The following is a 14667-nucleotide window of genomic DNA, read 5'->3' on the forward strand; positions in this document are numbered from 1 at the left end:
TTTTAAGTTTAAAACAGTTGATTCTTCATTATCTGTAGTACCCAAGGCATGCACAATCCCAAAATAATTTTTAATTTTGAAGTATATTTTTATACTTATGATCAGAAATAAGTACTTGATATTCTGGAAACTGATAATATTTAACAGTAAAAAAACAATGATAATTTACACAGACTCTACTCAGGAATATATAATAGCATTTGTAGTGACTGTGTCCTGTTTCTGGTATCAACATGTGTGTTTTCATGCATTATGTGAACAGTATCATCCCCAGCACTCAAAGGACTGCCCTAGAGTTACAGACTCATTTTTCTTGGCTTCAAAGTGTTCTTACTTTGACTAGAACACTGGGACTAGAGGTAATTAAGGATTCTGATATTTTTAAAGCTTCTGTCAGCTTTTGCCAGATGATGAAGATTCAAATTTTCAGTTGAAAAGCTATCAGTAAGATTTATCTTAAAGTAAAATGAGAATAACTGAGTAGTACAGTATGTTCTGTTTCTAAAAGCAACACTTAAAAAGTTCCATCTTGGGGCGCCTGGGTGGCTCAGTTGGTTAAGCGACTGCCTTCGGCTCAGGTCATGATCCTGGAGTCCCTGGATCGAGTCCCGCATCGGGCTCCCTGCTCGGCAGGGAGTCTGCTTCTCCCTCTGACCCTCCCCCCTCTCATGTGCTCTCTCTCATTCTCTCTCTCTCAAATAAATAAATAAAATCTTAAAAAAAAAAAAAAAAGTTCCATCTTCATACAGCCTTTTGCACAGAGTACTAGTATTTGGAACAAAGAAAATAATTCACCTTGAAACAAGATAAGGGGATGATGAAATTAAAAGGAAATATATGTCAGTCTAAATCTATTTTCCTTTCATTTTACCTAGAAAGTACCTCTTGGAAATCAGTACTTTTATATTGTCAGTATGATCATAGAAAGTTATTTTTCTTTCATTAAAAAATGGTATTTATTTCACTAACCAAGTATTTTATTTTATTTTTATTTATTTATTTTTTTTAGACATAGAAATGCTTCATCAAGTATAAGGGATTTAAAAACCTTATTATTGTTTCTTTATTCTTATGAAACACAACAGCAAACTCAAGTCCAACTTTTGGCCTTGAAGCAGCAGACTGTCCTAGTCTAACTTCTATCCGTGATTTAAAAGGTATAATGAATTCGAGTTTATCCAGCAGTGAAACAGTCCATTTTCAGAACTGCAACCAATCCCTGACATCTTCACAGATTTGTATTACAAAATAGGTTGTTAGTAAAAAGTAACTAACATGATTCTATTGGTTCAGAATCTAATAATGTTAGCATATGGACAGCTAAATTGAATATTTAGACCCAGGAGTCACGGCCACATGTATAATTTACTTGATTTTAAAAGGCTAAATTTTTCAGTAGTTTAATTTCTATTTCTTTGCTTAGGTGATTAAAAAGTAAACATGCTCAATGAAGTAATTTAGACTAGGCCTCTGTACAAAAGCTTGGTTATTCACCCCTACGTAAAAAAGCAAGTTAAAAACTGGAATGATAATTGGACAAACATTGCCAGGAACAATTTGGTACAGATAGGAACTTGACTAGACTAGGCAAACAATCTAATCTACAAAACAACTGGTAAGACACACCTGTTTTCTCTTCTCTAGTCTCTCTTGCTTTAACTTTTCTTTTTCCTTTTCCAGCTCTCTGTTTTTGACCAGAATAGTGGGTTTACTCTTAGGAGTTTTTTTGTTAAGAATTTTAGCCATGGCATCCGCCCAGCCCACGTTAGTTCCAACACTAGCTTCAGCTGCATGTTCATTTCCATTGCCACACGGTTCAACTTCATCTTCATTGTCAGCTTCCACTGCTTCATCATCTGAAGAAAAGTCATCCTTTTCTGATCCACAGCTTCTTACAGAACCTAAGAGTAGAAACAAATTAAACTTTAACACTGGAGGAAGAGGCTGTCAAGGCCATGCCAGACCCCCAGGACCCGTCAAAAAGCTAACAGTTCTCCACCTGTCTTCATTTTCACAAGAGGGGGCTTTGTGAATTCCACAGCTACAGTAAGAGCAGAGAGCAAGACGGCCCTCCGTCCTACTGCCATCAGCCCCCAGAGACCTGGCCCAGCCAGGCTGGGCTTCAGCACCCAGGACCCAAGCAGCAGAAACAATCCACCAGCCCACACAACCTCCTATTGTCAAGGGGGCAGCAGACGCCAACATGGGAGCAGTGTAGGGTGTGTTCAAGTCCATGGGCCTTACTTGCACCATTAAACTACTTAATAAGAGACTAATGAAGATTATTTTTAAAACGATTAACAAAAAACTTTAATCCATCAAGAAAACGTTTCCATGGTACAGGGAAGTCAGAATAACCTCTCTAGGCATTTGACCCAGACATTTAAAACTCTGAATTTGTGCACAGAAAAGTCTAAAAAACAAAACAAACAAAAAACCCAGCCTCCTTTTATAGAATTTGTATATAACATTATAAAATTAGGTATTGACCATTCTTGAAAAATAATCAAGTAATATCTGCCCAAGATACTAAAGATTCAATTGCACAGCTGGGTGACCAAATGACACTATCAAGTTCTGAGTTGCAGATACAAAAGTGTACTGTTGGAATTGCATCCTGCACAACCTCCGAAAAAAGCATATACAGGTTATTTGCCAGCTAGTTCATCTTATAAGGTTCAAACAGCTGGGGTCAGCGGCTTGGCAGAAATAAGAGTCTAGTCAGTGGCCTTGCTTGAAAATCAACTCGTTGAGAAGCTTTTGTAGTTTAAGTTTTGTGGCTTTTCTCAACTTCTGAAGTTCACTGTACTTTACCAACAAGACCACAAGCAGCCAGCACAGTTCGCATACATCTATATGGTCCAGAGCCTTTTGGACAGCTTCTGTTTTGTTCTTCAGAAGCTGATGGAACTTATTAGGAACTACTTCAAAGGAGAAAATCGCCCAAGAGCTTAGTAACTTGGAATGTTTCTTAGTGAGCAACAGAGGAGCTAACAAAGCACTGCCCTTCAGGGAGCCTATGTTGGGTCCAGCTGCGCAAACCAAAGCTAAGCATTATAACCACAACCTCTGCTTCTACTTCTAAGAAGTCTGACGGTTTTTTGTTGTTACTTCAGAATAATGTACCTGCTCCTCAGCTCTAAGGCCCCCTTTCTTCTTTAAATAATTTCAATGAAATGTACATACTCTGCTTTCAAATAACATTTCAGCCTTTTTTTCCCCTTAATTCAGCTTACTGCCATGACCAAAATGAAAGGAGCTGAATGTACAGTCAGCTGTTAATGTCTGAGTGATCCTCTCTAGTCTCTCAACTGTAAATCATGAAGTAAGAGAGAACTGCCAGAAAGATCTGACTTAGCTAATCATTATAATACCTGCAATTTTGCTATTACTTTTGCACGATACCTTTAAGTGTTGGAAATTCATGAAATGAAAAATATGTAAAACTTAATATTTAATACATTTAAGATAAAAATTTATAACCTTAGAAAACAGCAAATAAAAACATATAAAACATTTTATAGATATAGAAAAAATGAACCTCCAGCAAATAAGTAAAAATAAAGTATCTTCAAAGTGTGATAAAAGTGTGTCAGTGTTATCAAAAAGTAAAGGAAATAATAAAGGAAATTGCTAATAATTCCACTGCTCTAATGTGCTGCACATTTCTCAGTAAAGAGAAAAAAGTTTTAAACAGAAACTCATTTGCCACATATTTAATTGGAAGCCTTCTCTATATCCTGCATGCTGGGTAAATTTAAGAAATCTGAGGACACATGATTCTAGGCTTTGACATGCAAATATAGGTGATTTAAGAACTTTATTATTTATAAAGTATTTTTTAAAAGTATCTAGATTTTGGGGTGCCTGGGTGGGGCTCAGTCCTTAAGTGTCTGCCTTCGGCTCAGGTCATAATCCCAGGGTCCTGGGATCGAGCCCCACATCAGGCTCCCTGCTCCACGGGAAGCCTGCTTCTCCCTCTCCCACTCCCCCTGTTTGTGTTCCCTCTCTCTCTCTGTCAAATAAATAAATAAAATCTTAAAAAAAAAAATCCAGATTTTGCCAAACAAAAGCTGTTAGCACTATCATTCAATTCAATGAATCTGAGTGTCTACTATATACCAGATTTCAGAGTCACACAATTTTTCCCTCAGAAGCACCTCCTCAGACCAAGGTTTCTGGAAAATACACTGAGAAGCAAGGTTTGGAGAATGTAATTATCTGAAAAATAAAGATGTTAATATTATACATCTTATTTCTCAGAGTCAGCAGCATTGCACACATATTAATAACAAAATAAACAATTATTTGACAAGTGCTTCTTGTAGTAAGAATTTTTCTAAATGTAAAGAGGCATAACAGCTTAAATGTTTGTGTGAATGAAGAATACCTGGCTGATCAAAAACAGAAGGTTTCACCAGTCCCTGGTAAAACGTCAGAACTACAATACTGACATCTAGTGTTCTGTCCTGATGCATTCGCACACAAATGGCAACAATTTCACTTTCTCAGTTGCACTGTAGAGGCAGCCACGAGACTTTACAACTGTATGAGCTACCCCAATTCTCCACTTCCAGACTTTGGGTCTTTTTCTTGGTATGTTTCTTACCCAGACTGACTACCACAATATGCATATTATAGGCACATAATAAATCTGTGAAAAGTCTTAGAATACCTTTTTATACAACCTGCATAAACCAATTCAACAAATTCGAAAAGAATCCACTAAATTCATAATTTTTATTTGACTTTTTTAAAGACGTTCTAGCTCAGAGGAGTCTGACATTCACTGCAAATGGAAATGATCACATTTTATATAAATAAAAAATGCCAATGTAATGAGGTCCTCCAGCGTACTAAAAACCAGGATTTACTTCTAGGATACCAAAGATAAAACCAATCAGAAAGCAGAACTGGTTCTTAAAATTTTACTGTATCCTATGAAGATGAGATTTTTTTTAAATTTTCTACTAACTAATCTTTAACAACAGAAGTTAAGTGCATATATCCAGGGCACCAGATAAGTAAAAGATTCCTTTGAAGCCTTCTGTGTTATCTTAAACATTAACTCGAAGTTTGCATTCTATTTTTGGAATCTGGAAATTAAGGAAGGGCTACAAAGAACACTTACTGGAAGCAATAACTAATGGTTCCAATATAACTTTCCGCATTCATGGAAATGTTCTATTATCAAAGCTGCCCACTAGCCACTGGGTATCAGAGCCTACTGAATACTTCAAATGCAGCCAGTACAACCAAGGAACTGAATTTTTCACTTTAATTACTTTAAATTTAAAAAGCTCCATGTGGGGGCACGTGGATGGCTCAGTCGCTTAAGAGTCTGACTTTTAATCTCAGGGTCTTGAGTTTAAGCCCCGCATTGGACTCCACGCTGGTTGTGGAGCCTACTTAAAAAAAAAAAAAAAAAGCCACATGTGGCTAGTGCTACCAGCTACCATACTGGCAGGGCAGGGTTAGACTTCTAAGATTCTGTGGTAGACGTAGGCATTTCCCATCCCCGCTGCCTTTTCCCCAAACTTCCAGCTCCCTTTCAAATTTATTATTTGTCCCAGATATAGTTAGCTGTTGGCTAGAAAGTGGGATAAAGTTTTAAGAAGACTCACAGTCCTTCAATATTTACTGAGCACTCATGAATGATGGGGAAGGAGAAAACAAAAAATCTAAGTCTAGGTTTCTCCCCTTGAAGATGGTCCTATGTTTAGTAGGGTAGATAAATCAGTTAACCAACCACAAAATTTGGTTTTACAATATGCAAAATTTGTCAGTGCTCTTCTAAAAAAAAAAAAAAAGGCAACGAAGAAAGGGTGACTGTTTGGGGGTATCTTTTACAAAGATGATATTAAAGTTGTTTCTTAGGTAAAGCAGGGATTTGAATGACAAGAGAAGGGAGGAGGCCAAAGAAGTAAGATTGCACAACCCAAGTGAATTGAAAGACACAGGTGGGGATGATCACTAAATCTACAACCAAAAACTCTCTAGATCTGACTGAGTCAATGCCCTGTATAAAAATTAAAATTATGATAATCATTATTATGATGGGCATTCCAGGCAGAATAAACCAGTACGTCCAAAGGCATGGGAATATGAAAGAAGGTGAGATGTTTATGAAATGACAAGAAGTTCAGACTGGCTGAAACCGGATCTGGAAACTGGATAGTAAGAACTGAGTTTAAAAAGCTGGCTGGTTTATAAAAATGCTGGTCTGATTTACGATCCAAGAAATAAAATATGCACATTAACCCCCAAATTAAAACCAAGTGGTTTAAAATTACAGCACTATAGGTGTGTTTTTCCAGTAAGAGGCCAAACTGCTAGTGCTTTTCTCTTACCTTAGGCCCTTACTTTTAAAAAGTTTCTCTACTGGATTAAGAAGGTTGTTCTTTTAAAATACAAATACCATCTGGGAGCATTAAGGTTATTGGTTAACATTTAACTTATTTCACACCTTTAGAATAACTCTAACTCAAACAGAATTCCTCATAAAAACTTGGTAGAGATCAGCTAGTAGTAAAGAGTATGAACACAGAAGTCAGGCTGCCTGAATCCAATCTCACCTCCAGATACAAAATCCCCATCTGTAAAAATGGCAATAAAATAGTATTAACTTCACTCTGGTTTTGTGACAATTAAATGAGTTAATATATATTAAAGTTCTTAAAAGAGTGCCTAGCCCATAGTAAACATTTAAGTGCTGATTACATACCACACACAGAGACACACACGATAAGAATTTTAATGTCATTGTGGAGGCGAAATGAATAAGGAATACCTCTGGTAGTTGGAATCTGCAAGAAGTGTGAGGTGCTGTATGGGAAGCTTTGGTTGACCAGCTAGTTAGAGCAGAAGGGTGAAGAGCTCAGATTATAAAATCAGACAGACTTGGCATTACGTCCTGATTCCACTACTTTCCAACAGTATTAGCTTGGGTGAGTTACCTAATTCTGCTTTGTCTCAGTTTCTTTGTAGCAAAATAGGCATGAAAATAGTTATCTACCTCACTGGGTTGTTATGATGATTAAATCAGATAACACATGAAAAGAACTTAACACAGACTTGGTACATATTAGACATGAAATAAATGACAGACAAGGATGCTGAGAACCCAGATGACAGACCAGGGATGGGAGATCACAAAAGACTAAAAAAGGATGCCAAAATAAAGGTGGTAAAAGGAATTTCACTTCCACTGTAATTCTATCTACAGTCTTGGTTATAGCCTATAACGCATGTCCAGGGAATCATCAAGTGCAGGTAGGCTACCTTTGACTTTATTTTAGAAGTGATCAATGATACTGCACCACAATTTTTTTTTTTTAAAGTAAGCTCCTCACCCAATGTGGGGCTTGAACTCATGATGCCAAGATCAAGAGTCACATGCTCTACCAACTGAGCCAGCGAGGTGCTCTGTGTCCCACAACTTTTCAAAGTACTCTAAAATATTGACAATACTAACTAGCTAACATGTAGTTAGAGCAAGCTACTATATAAAACACTTTTTATGCATTATCATTTAATCCTCACAACACTCTATGAGTTGCTCTTATTTATTTACACAGGTAACAATTCTGAAGCTTAAAAAAGTTAAAGAAATATGCCCAAAGTCACAAAGTTAACAGAGCAGAGCAATAAGGCTGTCTGACCTCTGAGGCATTAGAAAGCTTTGAATCAAGGATTCAACTAAGATTAACATGTACTGAATGAATGCAAAAAATAGTCATTAATAGTTTAAGAAAGCTTGAATTAAAAAGAAATTTCTATGTAAGCCTCAGTTAACCAGAAGAGCCCATTCCTCACCCCCATTCTGATTTTGCCTAAGAATGCACATTGCCCTAGTTATCAAGAGCTCTGAAACTACTGTTCCCCATTCCAGTTATAAATCACTTGTTCTGCCCAAGCCACATGATCTTTCCTGCCCATTACTACTAAATTTAGAATATTCTGGGGTGTCTGAATGTCACAGTAGGTTGAACGTCCAACTCTTAGTTTCAGCCGAGGTTGTGATTTCAGGGTTGTAAGATCAAGCCCCATGTCACATCCACACTCAATGCAGAGTCTGCTTGAGATTCTCTCTCCCTCTCCCTCTGCCCCTCCTGCTTGTGCTCCCTCCCTCTCTCTCTCTTAAATAAAGGTATCTTTTTTTCTTTAAGATTTTATTTGACAGAGAAAGAGCGCATGTGCACACCAGCATGGGGAGCGGCAGGCAGAGGGAGAGGGAGAAGCAGGCTCCGTACTGAGCAGAGAGCCTGACATGAGGCTCGATCCCAGAAGCCTGGGATCACAACCTGAACCGAAGGCAGATGCTTAACCGACTGAGCCACCCAGGTGCCCCTAAATAAATACATCTTTAAAAAAATAAAAATAAAAAAAAATTTAGAATAATCAAAATTGATGTTCTAAATTTTATTTAAAAGCACTTACCTTTGAAAAAAATGAAGTTATCCCAGCTTTCCATAAAAATACTCAGAATGAAAATTAAAGTGCTACTATGAGACAAATTAAAAGATGTGACTACATGTGCCATCTAGGCAAGCCAAAGCACAGAGCCTGAAAGTAGTCTGTCTTCTGAGTCTGTCTTATAAATTGCTAAACCAATCAAGTAGGACTATGATATATTTCATTTCTTAGACATGTTCCTTTGCTATTTTAAGTAACTTAAATGATGAAAGAGGCTATAAGCTACAGTTTGATGAAAAGCACATTTATCTGCTGCATTATTATATCTAAAACACAGCTTTGCAGTTTATCAAAAACGAAGTGATAGCTCATAGGACCTTCTAAACTGGATTGTTATCAAGTCTTATGTTAGAAGCATATGGCCATTTTTCATGTACGTGAAAAGAACGACTCAGAAAACATGAAATTACCATTCTTCTCTACCAGTTTATAGTCAGATGGGCACAAGCTATGAGGAAAGGGTTGGTCACATCATGGCACTGGATAATGACCAAGGCTTTTTCCATCTGGGTTGATTTACTGACTACAGATTTTTTTTTAAGACCACAAGCTTAAGAATAAAGTCAGCATTGTGTCTAAACCTTCAACACTGCATCAATTCAATAAATCTGAGTAGTTCAAGGATAACTCAGAGGTAGAGGTTATCAGCCTCTCTTTCATAATACTTGATACCATCAACCACTGTTTACTTCCTCACCTGAGTTGATTTACTGACCAGGGAGGCTATGTGTGCCTGTGTATGCTTTAAGAATACAAACTTAAGGGGCACCTGGGTGGCTCAGTCGGTAAGTTCTGGCTCAGGTCATGATCCCAGGGTCCTAGGATAGAGCCCTGCATCTGGCTCCCTGCTCACTGGGGAGCCTGCTTCTCCCTCTCCCTCTGTCTGCTTCCCCTGCTTGTGCTCTCTCTCTCTCTCTCTGTCAAATAAATAAATAAAATCTTTAAAAAAATACAAACTTAAGAACCAATTACACATTGTATCAAAACCTGCAACAAGGTATCAATTCAATAAATCTGAGCAGTTCAAGGTTAACTCAAATAGGGGTGTCATCACTCTCTTCATAACACCTGATATTTATCTGTTACTTAAAATGCTAACTGTAGGGGGGCCTGGGTAGCTCAGTCATTGAGCATCTGCCTTCGGCTCAGGTCATGGTCCCAGGGTCCTGCGATCGAGCCCCGCATCGGGCTCCCTGCTCAGCGGGAAGCCTGCTCCTCCCTCTCCCACTCCCGCTGCCTGTGTTCCTTCTCTCGCTGTGTCTCTCTCTTGTCAAATAAATAAATAAAATCTTTAAAGAAAAAAATAAAATGCTAACTGTAGCATTTTACCTTCCACATATCTCTGATCTGTGATCACTTGTGATATTACTATGACCAAATTTCAAATCCTACTGAAGAGTATTACAATTTACTAAAATTCAGTCTGAACCATTTCACTATCATGTAAGTTTACATTATATACAAGTTCTGTTGATTTTACCCTCAACAATACCTAGTACATGAGAAAAGTGTAAAAATCACATTAAGAGCAATTTCCAATTTATTCAGTGACTAAATGGATAGAGTACTATACCATGTATCAGGTTCTATGCCAAATTCTGATACAGCTGTTAGCAAAGCTGACAAAGTCTTTCTTAACAGAACTAGGAAATTTCTTTTTTTTAAAAGATTTTATTTATTTGCCAGAGAGACAGAGAGAGCGTGCGCACAAGCAGGGGGAGTGGGAGGCAGAGGGAGAAGAAGGCCCCCCCGCTGAGCAAGGAGCCTGATGCGGGACTGGATCCCAGGACCCCGGGACCATGACCTAAGCTGAAGGCAGACACTTAACTGACTGAGCCACCCAGACGTCCTAAGAACTAGGAAATTTCTGCAAAGTCTGACAAACAGTAATTGAGAGTTTTACACTCGTAAAAGCATCATTTTTTACACCTTTCTTACATAATGTATCAAAATAAAAATTAAAGCCAAGAGGGAAAGTTCAAACAATGCATGGGTTTAACCTGTGTGTTTTCTATGAAATTTAAGTAATATTTTGCTAAAAGAATTTGCTTTCAAATGATCATATGATAAGGCACATCCCTATCCATTTTTAGGATCCAATTAAAATTCAAAGAGAAACCTCTGATTCAATTTCCGGACAAAACGAGCCAGTACACTTCACTTTAATAATAAGCCTGTAATTTGCACACTGATTCACTGATGTGTCTGAACCAGATTTAATCTTCTGCCTTTATAGTTTCTCAGCATCCATTCTCTGAAATTCTCTGCAAATGTATTAGTTCTGTCAAGGCCACATATACACAAATTCTGAAATACAAACGCTGTTTCCATCGGTCACGTTTCAAATAACTGATTTCATAAGAGGAAAACAGCAGATTCTTATATTAAATAACAAATTCTGAATTAGATAAAAGGACGATGTCCCGACTTATAACCAACGGACCTACATTATTGAATTTATTAAATAAAAGGCCCTTTATAATTTATCTCTCACAGAGCTACAGTCTAAATCCTGCAGGAAAAAGTGGCTGGAGACAACTAAATCAGAACCTAAAGGATACAGACAAGAAAGTGAACAGAAGAAGGGTAGTGGTCAAGAGTACAGGTGCTACTGGGCGCCTGTGGGTGGCACAGGAGCCTGCTTCTCCCTCTGACCCTCCCCCACTCTCTCTCTCTCTAAAATAAGTAAATAAATCTTTTAAAAATTAAAAAAAATAGGGGCGCCTGTGTGACCCAGTCGGTTGGGCGACTGCCTTCGGCTCAGGTCATGATCCCGGGGTCCTGGGATAGAGTCCCGCATCGGGCTCCCTGCTCAGCGGGGAGTCTGCTTCTCCCTCTGACCCTCCCCCCACGATGCTCTCTCTCTCTCTCATTCTGTCTCAAATAAATAAATAAAATGTTTAAAAAAAAAAAAGAGTACAGGTGCTACAGCCAAACTTCAATAATGGCTGTGTCATTTGTCAACCTGCTGAGCAGCTTATGTACTGGGCTGAGCAAGTTATAACCTTTTTGGACCTCAGCTTCCCATAGGTAAAATGAGAATAACAGAATCTATCTCATAGGGTTGTTGTCAGCATTGAAATGGCACACATATGAGGAGCTTAGAAGAGCACACAGTACATACAAAAGCTCAAAAAATATAGCTCTTATTATGGAATTCCTCTAACAGTAGAGCACACCCAAAATTTATGGTGCTATGAGTTTTTTTCTAAGTTGGTTATTTGGAAAACTGAATGTTTTTCTTCTGAAAAACATTTCAGGTGGAGCCCTGTGACCCCCCCACCCCCCCAGTCCTGCACTGGTGCTGGCGCGGACACAGGTTTGCCAGGGCCCACCAGCGGTTCTGGCACCGGGCGCCAGCCGCCATACAGCCGCCAGCGGTATGAATAAACACGTGTCTCTCTCTTCCTTAAAAGTTCTCAACTGTTCCCTACTGTCTACAAATGGAGACGCCAATCTCTTTCAAACGGCACACAAGACTCTTCACAATCTGGCTTTACCCTCTGTTCCCGGTTTCACGTCAGTAACTTCTCTGGAAGCTAGAGCCACAGCAGATAATTCACGGTATCCTAAATAGCCCATGCATTTTAAGAGGCTGCATGCCATTGTAGGTGCTTTTCTCTGGACGTCTGAGAAACCTGTCTTCTCGAATCCCCAGACTTAGAAAATTATTCACCCTTCTAAGGCCTAAATGAAATGCCACCTCATTCATTTATTCAGCAAGAAAATGTACTTAATACTAAAATGTGCAAGGAAGGCCCAATGGAAATAAATAAGACACAGTTCCAGCATTTGGGGAATCTATATCTATAAGGAGAAAGGTATGTTAAAATAAAATAATAACATAGCATACTATGAGTAGTATGTGTAAGACAGAAGAAAGCAATGCCTAAGCTGGGTTCTACAGGATATGGATTTCTCTGTTTCCATTTGTACCATTTTAATTGGACCATGATTGTAATAACTACTTTTACAGTCCTGTGCTGAATATCTATCTTCCCTAAGACTATAATTCTAGGGCGGAAATTTATTTATCCTTTGTTCCTCAACACAGGGTAAATTATCCACCTAAAGGATAATTAGGTTTCCATAGTACCCAAAACCCTTAATCTGCAATGTAACTTATCTATAATAGCAAGAGAACCTTAGAACCTGGTCAGCATTGAAAATACTGCATTGAAAAGTCAGAACAGGGCGCCTGGGTGGCTCAGTTGGTTGGGCGACTGCCTTCGGCTCAGGTCATGATCCTGGAGTCCCTGGATCGAGTCCCACATCGGGCTCCCTGCTCGGCAGGGAGTCTGCTTCTCCCTCTGACCCTCCCCCCTCTCATGTGCTTGCTCTCTCTCATTCTCTCTCTCTCAAATAAATAAATAAAATCTTAAAAAAAAAAAGAAAAGTCAGAACAGCTCTAACTTGGAATTATTCAGTACTTAAAGAGAGAAATCTAATTTCCACTTAAATTTGTAAGCAGTACTGGTATTTTGCTTCAAATGTAGTACTGCTTCTTTCCCTGACAACCCCACATGAACTAGTCTATTGAGTTCAGGAAATAGCAGAATCAGAAGTTCTAATTCCTGCTCAACAGATTGACTGTGTTTCTTAATTACTCTGGAAGCGGATGAGGACTGTAATTACCTAGGGACTGCAGTAGCTAGTACATGACAGTTTCTTCTTGGTTCTGGAAGTCCAGATTTACCCATTCATTTACTTAAATTTCTGTGAAAAATCCACTATGCAGCAGGAACTGTTTTAGATACTGGGATACAGCCATCTCTACTCTTACATAACTTACATTTCAGCTGGGAGAAACACACAGCAATTATATAACATGCCAGATGATTTGGGAAACACTGAGAAAAATATAGCAGGATTAGTCAAAAGTGAAGGTAGGGAGGCAAGAAGAGTAATGCCAAGAATGATGGTAAAGAGGAGCAGCATGGTCACATCATGGCTGAAGGCCTCAAAATATCTTTCCTTCCTTTAACAAGCGTCTCTGAGAGATCAACTGATACTTTTATTTATTCTACTTTAACCACATCCTCTTCTTTCATTCACTGCTATCAGGTCTCTGACTCCCAGAGTCACGAACGTACCACACAAGAAAAGTCAAGTATACCATTCATCTTCCTCTCAGCTCTTTTGGCCTTTTGCTCCTCCTTCCCTAAGAAACTTTTCCCACTCTTGTAATTTTAAATATACCCTCTCATTTTGCCTTCTATCATTGTAACCTTTTTGCTGCTTTCATCCCTTTTAATTAGTAACAGTGACGGTGACAATGTCTAGTAAAAGAATGTGGAAGTTCAAAGCGTCCCTTCTCTAAACACCACCTCCAAGCCTTCTCACTGGGCCAAAGTCGCCCCTTGGATGCCACCCGAGATAAAACTTTGCAGCAAAGCCAATCGCATTCCCTGCTTCCCGCGAATTCAACCCGGCCTTTCTTTTCAGCTCAACCCTAGTACGTTACCTCCACTGTTGGCAGCGTCTTTGCCCTCATCTTCCAACTCCGAAGATACTGCTCTGGCTACCATTTTCATCTTCTTCTTCTTCTTCAGTGAATTTTTCAGCTTTTTCCCTGCACCCACACGTGAGTCCCGAACGGCCGCGGCCATGTTTCCTCACCGGAAGCGACCAGTAAGAGTTGCGACCGGTGGTAACAAAAGGAACTTCGGCATTTAGTTCCGGTGACACAAGGTTCCGGGGCGGGGCCGTCTAGCCCGGAGTTCCGGGCCCGGAGCCTCAGATTGTGAATTGGAGGGAGGTCGGAAAGGTCGGTGTCTCTACCTGAAATCCGCTCCAGTGCGGGGGTGGGAATTAGTGAGCTTACGTTCTCAGCAGACTCCTCGGCCCGCTCGCTCTTGCTCCTGGACCACTGCCGCAACCCGGAGCGGTCCACTTCGATTTCCTCCCTACGGCCGCTTCCCTTTTGTGCTGCCTTATTGAATGTGGGTTTAGGGTGTTCCTCCAAGATCCCTTACTGGCCCACAGCCGCACCTGCAGCTGGGAGGCCAGGAAAGCGAGTGCGGCGTCTCTAATGAGAATACGAGAATGTCATCCTCTCTCCCCAAAGTACCAAAGCATCAGAGATTCACAACGTAACACACAAGATCTTTCTCAAAAATTGTATCACATAATCTCCCTCTGATTAACCCTTTCCGTGGCTTCCAATCGCAAAACGAATAGAATGTCGCTTTC

At 39.4% G+C, this 14667-nt stretch overlaps 1 protein-coding gene across 1 annotated transcript in view; it reads right to left on the bottom strand.

Moving 5' to 3' along the window:
- The window catches only part of RRP15 (ribosomal RNA processing 15 homolog), a 40584-nt gene extending 26483 nt beyond the window's left edge, over nucleotides 1-14101 (bottom strand). Inside the window, exons 1-2 of the mRNA XM_021698437.1 lie at nucleotides 13940-14101; nucleotides 1627-1901 (exon numbers count right to left, since the gene is read on the bottom strand). Coding sequence (XP_021554112.1) covers nucleotides 1627-1901; nucleotides 13940-14084 — 420 coding nt within the window. The 5' untranslated portion in view covers nucleotides 14085-14101. The remainder of the gene's footprint in view (nucleotides 1-1626; nucleotides 1902-13939) is intronic.
- Between the last annotated feature and the right edge of the window lie 566 nt (nucleotides 14102-14667).

This window comes from Neomonachus schauinslandi, chromosome 6 (genome assembly GCF_002201575.2).
Source record: "Neomonachus schauinslandi chromosome 6, ASM220157v2, whole genome shotgun sequence".
NCBI lineage: Eukaryota > Metazoa > Chordata > Mammalia > Carnivora > Phocidae > Neomonachus > Neomonachus schauinslandi.